The 15,238-nt window shown below is 44.5% G+C and overlaps 1 protein-coding gene across 2 annotated transcripts in view; it reads left to right on the top strand.

Annotated features, from left to right (window-relative positions):
- Positions 1–15,238, top strand: part of HTT (huntingtin) — a 2,178,328-nt gene that overhangs the window by 320,451 nt on the left and 1,842,639 nt on the right. For both annotated transcript variants that reach the window (XM_086964158.1, XM_086964157.1), the window contains 2 exons: positions 12,676–12,756; positions 14,695–15,047. In XM_086964158.1, the coding sequence (XP_086820284.1) occupies positions 12,676–12,756; positions 14,695–15,047 (434 nt within the window). The remainder of the gene's footprint in view (positions 1–12,675; positions 12,757–14,694; positions 15,048–15,238) is intronic.

Genomic DNA, 15,238 nt, shown 5'->3' with positions numbered 1-15,238 from the left:
GGGCGACTTTTCCAAGAGCCGGTTCCACAACTAGTACTAACAGCTGACGCATCACTGACATGCTGGGGAGCCCATCTCCTTCAATACACAGTACAAGGACTCTGGACAACCAAACAGAAAAAGCTTCATATCAACCAACTAGAATTGCTAGCGATATTTCTAGCCCTAAAAGCATTTCAAAAATACTTGTACAACAAGACGGTGTTGATCCGGACGGACAACATGACCGCAATGTACTATATCCAGAAACAGGAGGAACGCGCTCTCCACAGCTGTCCCATCTGGCACAAAGCATATGGAAGTGCGCGATTCCAAAAAACATCTTTCTCCTAGCAGAACACCTTCCAGGGAAGGACAATCAGATTGCCGACCTGCTCAGCAGGCACAGCCAACAACTACACAAATGCGAGATTCACCCCCAAGTTCTCCAGCCATTCTTCAAAGAGTGGGGTCACCCAGAAATAGACCTGTTTGCCCCAAAAGAAAACTCCAAATGCCAGTACTTTGCCGCCAGATTCCCACATCCGTTGTCACTGGGCAATGCGATATGGATGAACTGGACAGGCAGATTTGCGTACGCTTTTCCCCCAGCACCGCTAATCCCGCTGGTGGCACGCAAACTATGGCAACACTCACGCTGATCCTAGTTGCTCCCACATGGGCGAGACAACCGTGGAACACCACGTTCCTAGAACTTTCAGTAGTTCCTCATCAAAGACTGTGCCTTGCACCCCATCTTCTAACTCAGAACTATGGAGAAATCAGACACCCAGATCCCAAGCAGATGAACCTAGCGATCTGGCTCCTGAGGTCTTAGAGTTTGGATACCTTAACTTGCCCCCAGATTGCATAAACATCATTAGGGAGGCAAGACGACCAACCACACGAGCGTGCTATGCAGCTAAATGAAAAATATTTGTTATTTACTGCAACAATAACCAAATCAACCCTTTAGATGCTTCCATACAAAACATTATATGTTACCTGCTGCATCTACAAAGATGTAACTTAGCATACTCTTCGATACTACTACACCTCGCTGCTATAGCAGCATACCTTCAAAACAGGCAACACCTTTCAGTGTTTTAAGTACCAGCAATCAAAGCCATCATGGAGGGTCTGAAAAGGGTGATCCCCCCCCCCCAAGACACCCCCCTTCCCCAGTCTGGATTCTAAATATAGTACTGACCAGACTTATGGGCCCTCCTTTCAAACCTCTACACTCATGCGAACTACAATTCTTAACGTGGAAGGTTGCATTCTTGGTTGCCATTACCTCACTCAGAAGAGTGAGCGAATTACAAGCACTAACAATTCAAGAACCTTTCATGCAGGTACATGCCAACAGGGTGGGTCTTAGAACCAACCCTAAGTTCATGCCTAAGGTTGTATCCAATTTCCATATCAACCAATCAATAGAACTGCCGGTTTTCTTTCAAAACCCACAGTCAGTAGCTGAAAGAGCCCTACACACATTAGATGTAAAAAGAGCTCCACTTTATTATGTGGACAGAACTAAATCATTTAGGAAAACAAAGCAACTATTCGTTGCTTTTGCACCACAACACAAAGGAAATCCTATTTCAAAGTCAGGAATAGCCAGATGGATAGTTAAATGCTTTCAAATTTGTTATCAAAAGGCAAAACACACTTTAACTGTCCCCTCAAGAGCACACTCTACAAGGAAAATGGGGGCATCCATGGCTTTCCTAGGAAATATTCCTCTTGAAGACCTCTGTAAGGCAGCCACATGGACCACCATACACACTTTCACAAAACACTACTGTGTAGACGTGCAAGCTAAACCGCAAGCTGCTGTAGGCCAGGCTGTCCTCAAAACTCTTTTCCAAACTGCTGCAGCTGGCACAGGTAGCCACCGCTAGAGGAGATACTGCTATTCAGTCTATGCACAGATATGAATTCAGCAGCCCACATGCCTCAAACGGAATATGCTACTTACCAGTATGCATCTGTTCTTGGCATGTAGGGCTGCTGACATTCATATCGCCCGCCCTCCTCCCCGGTGCCTGTCGCAGCTGCAGCATTATCTCTGGCATGGCCATCTCTTACTTTACTATCTCCTTCTCTGCCACAATGGCGAAAATCAATCTGAGGATGGAGAAGATGCCCATGCACACTGTAGTCCTGGGGAGGAGTCCCCTATCTCGTGATACTTCGAAGACTCTTCAAGGACAACAAGGTGCAATCATCCGGACCCAACACTAGGCGGCGATCTATGCACAGATATGAATGTCAGCAGCCCTATATGCCAAGAACAGATGCATACTGGTAAGTAGCATATTCCTTTACTTTTTTTCACATTTTTTACTTGCACTGTTTTATATAATTTTTTCATGAGCACAATGTGTTCACCTTGCACTTAGTACACAACTTAAAAAGCATTGTTGATGCTGCAGTATAACCCTTTAAAGAGTAATTCTATGCCTTTGCTGAATAGAATTGCACTTAAAACCAAAAGTTGGGACTGCGTTTTGTTTTTCCTGTAATTAATTTACTCTTAAAATTGTTCCATTTCATTGACTCCCAATGAGACACTGTTGCATGATATTGTATACACCCGGGTCTCAACTGGGGCTACAGTTTTTTAGGTCTCATGGCGTTGAACCGCGCGAAAGCGCTGTCTCACCAGAGACCTTTTGTGAGCGACTCTGCTTTCCAGGAGAGGGGACAGGAGCTGGCCATGCGCAGGGAATTGAGCGGGCCACGCGCACGCGAACGCGCTCGCTGTGGCCAGCTCCTGTCTCCTCTCCTCGAAAGCTCCAAGACCCACGCATGCGCACACACAGAGACACCGTCCCCACTGTCTGCTCTCCCCATGCGCACACACACACCGAGACACAATCCCCATGTCTGCTCTCCCCTCTAGCAGCCATAAACCCCTCCCCCCGCACCTTCTCCCCCCCCAGCCCTTTTAAACTTACCGGGCCAATCTCGGGGGACTCCGCTCTCAGCACGCGGCAGGGGCAGGCACCGGGCATATGCCTTGTGCCCCCTCCGCAAAGTTCACGTTGCAGCTCTTGCCAGCTCCTTTCCCGAGGCTCCCTCTTGGCCAAGGAAGACCTGCAACACTTGCGCAACCTCCTGCTGGCGGCCCTGGGCCTCTCCACCGCTCACAGGAGCCCCAGGCCGGGAGACGCATTTACTCCGCCTGCCTCCTCTTCCGGTCCGGACGCGGCCCCGCCCCCGTCACAGGCGACCATTCCTGACTTCCGGTGCGGCCGCGGCGGGATTCCGGGGGCATTTTTCTCACTTGGAGCTTGTATGGAAGGACTCAATTTGCTGTTCAGCCAGTTGTTGGGTATCGCCTTGTACGCTGAACAACCTGAGAATGGAGAGGTCTGGTCCGAGGACGTTCGCAAGTTGGTGAGTAGCATATTAATGTGCATACCCCACTAAAAAAGCGACCAGATGTGTTCATCTGTAAGCAATTGCTTATATGATTGGACAGGGAATAGAACCATTCTAAAATAAAAGAGGCGTGTTAAGGTGACGTTACTGTACTCATGATGTTTTTGTGCCAATAATTGATTTGACAACAAAGTAACCCAACAGAGCATGTGCATCCATTACAGTCTTTTGTCATATTAAATGCCAACAACATTAGTTCTCCTTGTGAAGTTTTTGTAATGAACCGTGACATGTAGCACTGGAAAGATGCTGCTAGTGGCAATTAATTAGTCCCTATAAATAAACTATACCGGCAACAGAATTAATAAGCAAAGAACACATTTGTGATAGCTGTCAAATGTGGTTTCTACCAGTCTATTACAAAGAATTGACTTCATTCTTCCAGTGAAGTGGGCTAGCGTGTTATAGGCGCAAGTTACGAATCAAATACAATCTTGTAGATCCACATGGTGAGAATATCAGATATGGAAGACAAAGTTAATTGTATGTAGACAATAAATCAGAAGGCACAATGCAAGTCCACCAGATGCAAAGAAACGTACCTGAACCAAAATTCCAAAGATAACTTTGTAATGGTTGGCAGACCTGCGCTACAAGAGTAAGAATATCAGAGCATACATTGTATTTTTTTCCCCATAGTCAACCACTCACCCCTCGCTAATCCTAGGGAACGATAATTGCCCCAGTGAGGGTTGGAGTTACAGTGAAGGTGATAATAGTCTATGGAAAGGTATGTTTATTTTTTGTAGCTAGACCAAAAAAAAAGTCGTAGACTATCTGAAAATATGCGGACACATTTCCACTTGTATTTGCTTCAAATACATAATGTATCAGTTTAAGGCATCATATGATTTTGCTGTCACACAAAATAAATATGTTTAATATTAAAGTAGTCCTATACAATGCTGGACAGTCCATTTAATGGCTCTAACACAGTTCTATTATTGATTAAGATCAGTTAGAAAAATCTGTAGTACACCGTGCAATGGCTTTCTTCACCCAATGTCACCATGTGGATTGCTGCTGCCCTACTCTTGTGCCAGTTTTGGCATATTTTGCTGTAAGGCTCTGGGTGTAAGCCTTGCATGTCTGGGTCACTGCTAGTTTGCCACAGCAGACCCTCTTTGTCTTCCATCTGTGAATTGTAATCCAGGATGTTCCTCTACATTTAAGGCCACTAATTGGCATAATATCCTTTCGGGAACCTTTTGGTATTCGTGCTGAGCAAGGGTAAACGTATTCTAGATGAGACACTTGATTTCATAATAAAGAACTGTTTATAAAAGTTACATTGCACCAGGCACACACACCACCAGCCAGCAGTGCACACTTCCACCAGGCACACACCACCAGCCATCAGTGCACAATTTCTACAGGCAAACACACCACTAGCCATCACTGTACACATCAATTGTTAACGCATCCACAATTAACTATTGCAGCATGCCACACTTTACTTTTAAACCTATTCATCTAAAGTGCAGCATGCCACCATTACTACAAAAATAAATACACTTTTTTTTGGCCTACAATTTATTGACTTTTGTTGCAATTAGTGTTGCAATATTTAGCAATGCCAAATGCTCAAACTTAATTACTGGGAGACCTATTGCATTGCAAATGCTTGTCTCCTATTGTTTGAAATGCTCTCTATATTTCTGTCACTATCTCGCTTCTCTGCCGTATGCGTCTACCTCTTTCTAACTTAACTATCTTTCTATCTTGCCTTTCTCTCGCTCTACTGCACCCGTAGGTGCATTTCACCATTCTCCCTCTTTCTTCATTTCCTTCTCTCTAGCTCTGCCTTTCTAAAGCCTTACTTATCTACTTACCTCTTCTACTTTGCACCTTTCACAACTTTTATTTCTTGCTACCTCACCTTTCACACCTTGCATCTCTTCTACCTCTACCAGATAGAATGATTAAATGTATCTGAGCTGTGCTTTGATTTGCCTCGTGGTTCCAGCAAGTAAGTCATTTATGAAAGGACATTTATTAGTCATATCTATCATTAAGCACTATGTGCACATGTCTCATTTTAAAATTATGCAGCAATGCACTAACATTCACCAAGTCACCCTTACTTGTTGCAAGTCAAAGAAACCTCTTGTTCCAAGATCAAACAAATAACATTATTAATGCTTGTTCAAGGTTTCCATCAAAATTGAGCCCAAGTCTGCCAATATGGAATAGCACAGTGTTGCTGATTAGTGGCATTCTTGTACGGCACTAGATTATCACTTCCCTCACAACCATTACTGGCATACAACATGTTTGAAAGTATGTGTCTCTCTATTGGCCAAACAATGTGTGTGTGTCTATTTACTTGATCAGAACTTTTCAGGCTACTGGAGAACTTATTTGGGAAAGGGTTTTACAACAAACGTCCACTTGGATTGGACCACATGCTTACCAGATTCTTAGAACAAATATTGACTATGTAAAGAGCGCCATTTCAACATTTATAACATAGGTACAGGTCACTAGGGTATCATGTAAATCTAGCTTTGATCTGGCCATCCTGGACTTACATTGGGCACTCTCTGATGAGGTAAGCTGACACCACATGGATAATGTACTGAGATGTGTGAGAAGACAAAAAAATAAAACAAAAAGACTATATTAGGAACAATCTTTAGTCCTATATGCAGCTGGTGTGGATAAGGATGCCTACAGATTGGTGGAGGTTGGGGGGGGGGGGGATAGGTGGTCACAGTAAGTCCCGGAAAGCCAGGCCCAGATTTTCAAGATGTTCAAATTAATTGCATTTAGTCTTTTACATAGGCAGTGGCTATCATGACAATTTCATATAAGGCACAGCACTTCTTGACCTACTTTGGACACCTCTTCTATAGTCTGGGATTGCTGTCTAGACCATAAACATTAGGCAAAACAAGGTTATCTCCTAATTGTGGAAGAGACATGACAGACCAATTGATGGCAATTGCAAATATAACTCAGTCTTTCAAATATTATTGGAAGAGGTTAATTTAAACCTGAAAAACAAGATTATAGTTTAATTTTAGTGGATGCATATGAGTGAGAGTGCAGGAGGGCATTTTCCTTTTTTAAATGAGCCCATCAATCTTTCGGTGTCCCTGCTTATCAAGCATTTTTGCACAATTTTCCCTTGTTTACCCACTGTGCCTTGCTGCACTGATCTTAATATGGGAACTTCAAAGCTCATAGGAATCACAGTGCATATATTTGTTAGGGGAAGATGTGGAAGCGCCAATCCTCAGAGTTGTAAACAGGAACAGCTTTGTTTTAAGAGCATTGTTGGTCCAGCCCGCAAAAAGCAAGTTTCCCCTATCAGGTTCTGAAGTAGCAAGAGTAAGGACATAGATTTGGGATTTATCTGAATATAGTTTCATATTCCGATGACTGCACCAACAACTGGGTTCATACCGCCAATCACAAAGTTCACAGCATCGTCAACGGGGCCGTAGATGATAAAAAATCACAACAATAAAAAAGACCGCTTTAAGACCTGAATTGACATCTCCTCGTAAGGTCCCACCTCTGCCACCAAGTCACCTCTTAGACGTGGAGGAGTCAGACGACTACAGGCCTTTTGGGGGCAGCGCACAGACCAGCAGAGCTCCAGGTAAAATACCAGGAGGAAGATGATGAAGATGAGGAAGAGCATTATTGTCACCATCCTCATCCAAAACCCAGGTATGATTAAGTGCAAATGCCCATATCGCTAGTCCAGGATCAGCAGGCCATGCTGGAGGATTTTAGAAGAAGATTTCCTGACCCTCCACAGGAGCCGACAGTAGCACCACTTCAGCCTACCTCGCCTGCTAAGCCAAGGCATGTTCCTCCGGCTATAACACCCAGGATGACACCTGCTTTGAACATAGCGGCACCACCAAGAGAGGACCAAACGCCTTCAGAAGATGAAAGGGAGAAAGGCGAAATACCTGAACCCCAACTCCCATGGGATGACTACCTTGTTGCCACTCCGTTGCCTCCACCACCACACCCTTCAGATTCTCGGCCCCCCCCCTTCCAACCTGAGGACATCAGGGGTCTTTCATAACCTGGCTGCAACACGTTTTCACCTCCCAACCTCTGTTAGACAGTCAGACTGTTTTCTCTATGACTTCAAGGAGCAAGCAAGGAATTTGGTGAGGGCAATCCCCATCATTCACTATATCTGGGATGAATGGGTTTAAGATAATGAAAAAACCAGCTACATTAGCCGTAGTACCACCTTGCCTGGACAAAAAGTACAAAGCTACAGAGGATTCCCACGCTTGCATCACAGTTCATCCTAAATCGGATTCTGATATCTCACAGGTGGCACTAAGGCGCTCCAAAAACCCTTCTGCTCCCATCTCCCCACCACCAGACAAAGAAGGCAGCTGCTTGGCCAACATAAAGAAGAGGTTCACCCTCATGTCTGCCATCACTGTTTGAGCATCTCACTCGCTAGCGAACCTGGGTTTTTCAGACCGACAAACGTGGTCCGAATTCAGCAGCTTAGTCAACTTAGTGCCAGAGGAAAAGAACGGCGGAAGCAAAAAGAATCCTCCAGCAGGGTGAGCACACCTCTTCTGAGATTATAGATTGCACAATGAACATTGCCTCCACATCTCTCTGCCAATTAGCTGGAGGAGCTGTTTTGAGATGCCAGGGATGACTTAAGACCCTGTCCTTTAGGCCAGAGGTACAATGGAAGATCTTGGACATGGCTTACGACGGAGAAACATTGTTCAGGAAAAATATAGATGATACGCTATGGCCGATAAAGACGGGCACTGACACTGCTAGTTACCCAGGGACCCTTCACTTTAAGAAATTGCCAATTTGGGGGCTAGAGGAAGATGTTTCTCTACCTACAGAGGGGTTTATCAACAATACAAACCCTTTCAATATCAATGTAGACTCGCCTACCAACATCAGGCTTACCGTCCACCACCTTCGGCTGCCTATCACAAACCAGGCCCATGCCAGAAGCCCCCCACCCCCTGGGTTGAGATGCAGGTGGTAAACAGTGACCTAGACCAGGTACCAGCTACATCCACTCCTTCCCTTCATCTGGGTGCAAATATTTCCAACTATCTCCCTCAACGGAAAGAGATCACGTCAGACAGATGGGTATTAGATCTAGTAAACTACGGACATACCCTGATAACCCACCAAAGGGGGCACACCCACCTCGTCTTCACTTATGTAGGAAAAAAGCCCTAATAATGCTGGCCAAAATTGCAAAAGAAAAGGTCACTTGTCCTCAGAAGGGCATGTGATTCTACTCCTGTTTTTTCCTTGTACGAAAGAAAACAGGGGAATAGACCTCAGGAAGCGAAAGAAATTCCTACCTAAGTAAGTTTTCTGTATGATTACTCTCTCCCGCATCCTGTGCCTGCTGAACAGTGGAAATTACATGACCTCTTTAGATTTACAAGATGCATATTTCCACATTTCAATCCATCCCAAGCACCGCATTTATCTCCGCTTCACTGTTCATTACCAGTTCAGACTCTTCCCATTTGTTCTCAAGTCTTCTCCTCACATATTCACCAATTGTCTGGCCCCGGTAGAAGCCATGCTCAGAAAACAAGCCACCAAAGCTACCAGGGCTTGTCTCTTGCTGTTTCACAGGCTGGGCCTTACAGTGAATTATCCAAAATCCTCGACTATCCCAAGTCAGACAATAATGTTTCTGGGAGCCAACCTGAATACAAACCAGAACAAAGCCTGTCTATCGCAAGACAGGCAGAATAGGTTGTCAAATTTAGCCCTAAAGATTTCCAAAAGAAAGTCTGTTTCAGTGCAGCTGTTCAAGTCACTACTGGACATCATCTCATCCGCAATACACCTGGTTCCGCTGGCATGACTGAAGATGAAGCCACTGCAAGAGGAGCTCCATGCACAATGAATCTATCGGGAAGGCTCCTTCTAAGACTTGATCAACATTACCTCAATGATGCTAGAAATGTTAGCATGGTGGTCCCAAATATCTCATCTGTCAAAAGGCTTCACATTCTTGACTTCAGCACCTGACTTTGTCATCACAACTGATGCCTCCCTTGAGGGCCAGGGCGACCACTTGCAGGACCTGCAAGTAGAAGGGAAGTGGTCAACACTTCAAAAAAACAATGCATATCAATCGCCTGAAACCGAAAGTGATATCTCTCACCCTACAAGCTTTTCATCCACGAATAGCCCAGCTGTCCTACGGCGTGGTTCCCCGCACCAGAAAGACCAGATCGGGAGGCCCCTCTTTCTCCTTCTTCCTCGCCCTTTCGCTCCACCTCAGATAGACAACATCGCTCCCCATCTTAGTTGGAAACCTCAAAACCTGGCTCTTTGGCAGACCCCCTCCTTGATGGACTGGAACCTGCACCCACACACCCCCTGCCCCTTGAGACCCTTACGGGTGAGTAGGGACGCTCAACAAACAACTGATTAATTGATTAGCAGGAGCTTTTATATTACTATGTACAACCAATACATCATGCATGTATTGCGTCCACATGCAAGGGGGTACAAGGTCGCTAAATCTATCTCGGAAAGCTCAAGACCTTTGGAACTGGTTTATAGCTCACAATATATCTCTGGAAGCCGAGAACATGTCAGGAGTGAACAACACATTAGCCAACACTCTCAGCAGAACCAAAGACAGTTGCCACGAGTGGGAACTGGATCAGTCGGAGCTGGTGCCCTGGTGTGGCAAACCAGCATTGAATCTCTTTGCAATACACAAGAATGCCAAATTCCAGCTCTAAGTCAGTTGATACCCAGTCTTCGGGTCGTGGGGAATGAGATGGTTTGGGATTGATGCATACGCTCCCCTCCCCCCCCTTCCCTCTCATACCAAGTATTCTCAACAAAATGAAAATGGAGCACTGTCTCCTCATTCTAATAGCTCTCAAATAGGCCAGGCCGCATTGGTTTACAGCTCTCCTACTGCTGTCTGAGTCCAAACCCATCCGCCTACCAACAATTCAAACACTTTTGATGAGGAACAGCCAGATCCTGCACCAGGAGCTGGCCTCTCTCCAATTGCTCGCATGGCTCCTGAATATTGCACTCATGGCTCCTGAATTCAGAGAGTTCCAAGAATTAGATATCCCTCAACACTGTCGGGAGATTTTTACCTAAGACGAGCGGAAACTACAAACAAGACATTCATGAAAATGGAAGCCATTCTGTTCATGGTGCCAACAATCGGATCTGCATCCACTGGAAGCATCACCTGAACGGATTCTGCCGTACCTCTTGTCACTAGCCAGATCAGGATTGGTACATGCTTCTCTGAAGCTTCACCTGACCTTAATTTCAAGGTACAGATGCTCCGCACATTCCCTCCCTCTCTCTGTTCCACAAGAATAGTCAAACAATTCAAAGGGTTGTTCAGAGCTTTTCCCCTGTTATATGTTCCTCCCCGAGAATGGCATCTCCACGTGGTTCTCTCACAGCTTATGGATCCCATTCACAAGACGGATCCGAAATTTCTTATGTGGAAGGTTGCTTTTCTGTTATCTCTCACTTCCACTAGAAGAGTCAGCAAAATTCTAGCTTTCACAACACAGGAACCGTTCTTGCATTTCACGGATGATTATGTGTTTCTCAAGACAAACACACGGTTCATCCGCAAGGTTCCATTGCAATTTCATCCCAACTAACCTATTCTACTGCGTAACTTTTTCCCAAATCCAGTATCTCGGTCTGAAAAGTCTCTCCACACCTTGGACAATAAACTTCGTCTTAAATTCTCCATCTTACCAAAAAACTCAGAAAAACTGGCCAGCTTTTGGTCTCTTTAAGAAGTGTACTATAAAGAAGTACACCGCCGAGTCCAGTGAGTCCCCAATTGGTTTACAGAGGCTAAAGTAGATAATACGAACGCTCTCTTTTTTGGTAGTGTGGGTGAGTAGTTAGGCTTCTCAGTGGGTGAAGCTAAGCCTTTGTTGTTGTAATCACAGTGAGAATAAATGAGAAACTTTCAGTGAATAAATCCGAGACCAATTTAGAAAAATAAAACTTTTTTAAATATATATTTCAAACTCAAGAACTTTGTTTCAAGGTAAGTACAGTGTTAGATAAAAATATGCACGGGTAATTAAAGCGTTTAAACCTGTGCGCAATTACACACAGTGCAATCCTCTGGGAGGAAAAGTCAAAGATTCGTATAAAGTAGGTACAGTCAGTTTAAGAGCTTCACCTTCTGGAATCGGGATAGTAGTGGGCCAAGGTTCAAGGACCTACCAGCAGTTCGTTGGGAACCGCCTGGGTTCTACCAGAGCAGGGTGCTGGTGAGGCTGGAAGAAGGGGGGCCACCGTAAAAAATTTGCACAGACAGCCTTGCAGGCAGGTCAGACGGCTCCCAAACGAGGGCTCAGGTCGCAAAGGGTCTTGGAGCACGGGGCACAGCCTGTTCTTCGGGTCCCAGACTGGGGGACTCTGGTGCAGATTGGTTTAGTCATTTGGGCTGGTGCTCAAAGATGCACCTCGCGGTTAGGGACAAACGGGAAGAGGAGGAATCAAGGCTGTTGGGCCACTCTCAAAATGGGTCTCAGTGATGCGGATGTCACTCTACGGCTCTTGGTCTTGGTGCGGTGAGAGTTTGAATCGAACACTTACGGTCAGTGTTTGGTGTAGGGAATACAGTACCCCAGGGATTGGTATGGCACGACTCCGGTTGGTACTGGTGTCTTCACTGAGCACGACTACCATCTCTTGGTAGTCTGCGGCATCAGTCAGGCCAGGGAGCTGCTTGTCCGTGCCTGCAGACTGCAGGGGAATAGCTTCTCTACTCCAAGGGAGACTTTCAGTGTTTGCTGAGGTGCTGGCAGGCTACCCAAGACTATCCCCAGATCGTTTACCTGTTTTGATGATTACTGGTGCAGTATGTTTTTCAGTAGATAAGTGAGAAGAAAGTAGCCATTAAAACAAGTTATCTTTTGTAACGTTTCTATGTTAGGTACTACATTTTCCCATAAATTCATTGTTAACGTCCATCATCCACTTAAGGTTATATAGTGTTCTCCAAGTATATTATTCAGTAGACTAGTCATGTGTTTTTCAGAGTGGAAATAACTAGATTTGCTTGATTTAAATAATGCTTACATGTTTAATTTTTATACTAGGAAAAGTAATTGCTCTTTTGAAGGAAACTTGTAATCCTAGTAAATGTATTGACGTATCAGACATTTTCATGTATGAAATGTGTTGTCATTTACAAGCAGATTGTTTTGCAAACCTAAAAGGAAAAAATATGTGCTACATTTTCAGGAAAAGTGCTTTTGGGTGAAGAGGAAGGTTTAGAAGATGATCCTGATTCAAAGTCTGAGGTTGGAACTGCAACCTTTGTGGGTAAGAAGATATTTTTACCCTCTTTTTTGTTTACATATCATAAAACTTTATTAGTATTTAACTTATAACTCATGACCCATTGAATTGTATTTGGGAATGTTTTGTGTCCTATTTGTAATTGAAATACATGTGATTGCATTTGTAGCCTTTACATGAAAATATAATGAAATAATAAATTGAAATACTCCTGAGATTTAATGAGTCCTACATGCAATGTATGAACGGTTTAAGTTTTGATATTTACCCCCTGCACTCTGCAGGTGAATTAAAAATATTGAGGGCCTCATTTTGGGTTTGGTGGTTTGGAAGTCTCATTACTAATTGGTAGGGCAGCTTCTCTGCCAAACCCATGGATTTCCTCGCTCATTTAGGTGGAAGCTATCATCTTGCTGATTGGAGAGACTCCGCGTGCTCTGCTGTCATAGACCTCTTCACAGCTGACCATCCATCCCAGAGGTCACAATGACAGAGACCCCGCACTACAATGGGCAGAGCTTTCATTGCTGATTTGTTTCCTGTGCAGGACTGTCCTGCAGGGGAAGCTTTCTCTGAACATCCCAATTTGCTCTTATTTTGCAAAGAGAAACCCCAACTTTTTTGGATGCTCCTTCTGCAAACAAAAAGCATGCAGAGTAGGCCACCATTATATGGATACCCACCTGGCATGTGTAGGTCGAACCTACTAGACTTTGCATATGCGGTCTGTTGCAAAGGATTTTGTGTCCTACCATAAACATAGAGGGTCTTGAAGCCTGCTGACTGCTTACCATTGGTTGTCTTTTCTTGGCACACTTATTTGGCAGTTTCTTATTCCTGTCTCAGCTTCTCAGCCTTGTGTTAGTCCCTCCATGAAACACTGCCTCTTTACCTTGTCTGTGTTTGCCTGGTGTCTGTGCTCAATGTTAGGAAGCTTAGTTTTAGTTTTTGTGTAAGCTCTCACTCGTATACTTATTACCTTCCACGTGCTTCTGCCTGTTTTCTGTATTCTTCTCTCAGTCTTCTTCCCTTTTGCGTTCACCTGTTTGCTTCGCCTTCTTCATTGCTGCTCCCTTTTCCCCCTGCACTTCCCTTCTTGTTTCCGACTCCCTCCATTGATTCCACCCAGTCAACTCCGCTCCCCAACCCGCTTTAAAAAATGTAAAAAAATCTTTTGTGCATTTTTTTGTTTTTAGCTACTGATCTAACTCCGATCAGTAAAACAAAAAAGTGGGCAAGTCATTTTTCAGGTGTTTTTCATAGGTGATGCATGTGCTTACAAAATCATGTTGGGTGCCGTGTAAACAGGTTTTTCTATTTGTTTTACCATGGCCATGCTACACAGCATGAAGGATCCTGGGCCGTGTGGATTAAAACCATTAGCAAAGGCCAATAGGTCTCAAAGGTGAGACTTATTGGCTTTGCCAGTGCTTGTTGCTGATAGTTCTCCTACCTCATCAGGTACAGTTTCCACAACAAATATCCCTGCCAAGCCATCAGGAATCCCTGATTTTTGTTTGTGGCCCTCTGCTATGTTGACAGCCCTTGCAACCACCTGTTCCTTTTAGGTCTGTGGTTTAGAGTTTGGTACACATGCCTCTTTTTACGAGTTTTGTTTGTGTTTTTCTCATCCTTTTTTTTCTTTTTTTTCTTTTAGCCTCTTTTCTCCCTCAGGGGAACACCTTCTACCATGTATTTGTTCCAGAGAGGGAAGTCTCTTCCCATAATTATCTTATATTTTCCAAAATGGATTCCTACTTTTCTTGTCAGTCTATATGTCGGTCATCTAGTGAGATTTGTCCAGGAAAACAATAGTGACAGGTCTTTCAGCATTGCTTTTCAATAAATAGTTGTTCAATTCATACGTTTGTGCTCCTTTGGCTTCAAAGAACAACTCATTTTGAATTGCTGAACAAATCTTTGCTTTAAGTTATTAGTGTAATTTTCTTTTTCTCTCTGCAGCTTCAATTAAAAGTGAAATTGCAGGTGATGTGGCACCTCCTTCTGGTGCTCCTGCTGCTGGTTCAGGAGCAGCACCGGAATCGACAGCACATGACATAATCACGGAGCAGCCACGGTCCCAACATACGTTGCAGTCAGAGTCTGTAGATTTGAACAGTAGTGATCTGACCAGCACGGCCACTGAAGGAGATGAGGCTGATATGCTCAGTCGAAGCTCCAGCCAAATCAGCACAGTTCAGTCTGACCCAACAAATGAAGGCACCACGCAGGCATCTTCACCCATCAGTGATAGCTCGCAAACGACTACGGAAGGTCCAGATTCTGCTGTGACGCCATCAGACAGTTCTGAAATTGTAAGTGTGCAGGAGGCAAAGGGGGCATACCAGTCTTCTACTGAGGGGTGCGACATGTCTAAAAGCTTGTACATGAAAGACACATCTATATTTTCATCATCTGCTTTATCGTTCTCAAATAGTGGCAGCGAAAAGTTCAGCCGCCCCTATGTTTTATTGAGAGCTTGACCTCATTATATCACGCACTTTGG

The sequence above is a fragment of the Lissotriton vulgaris genome, chromosome 3_2 (assembly GCF_964263255.1).
Source record: "Lissotriton vulgaris chromosome 3_2, aLisVul1.2, whole genome shotgun sequence".
Classification (NCBI taxonomy): Eukaryota; Metazoa; Chordata; class Amphibia; order Caudata; family Salamandridae; genus Lissotriton; species Lissotriton vulgaris.
Note: the sequence above shows the minus strand (reverse complement) of the source record. Positions and strands in the feature narration are given on the sequence as shown.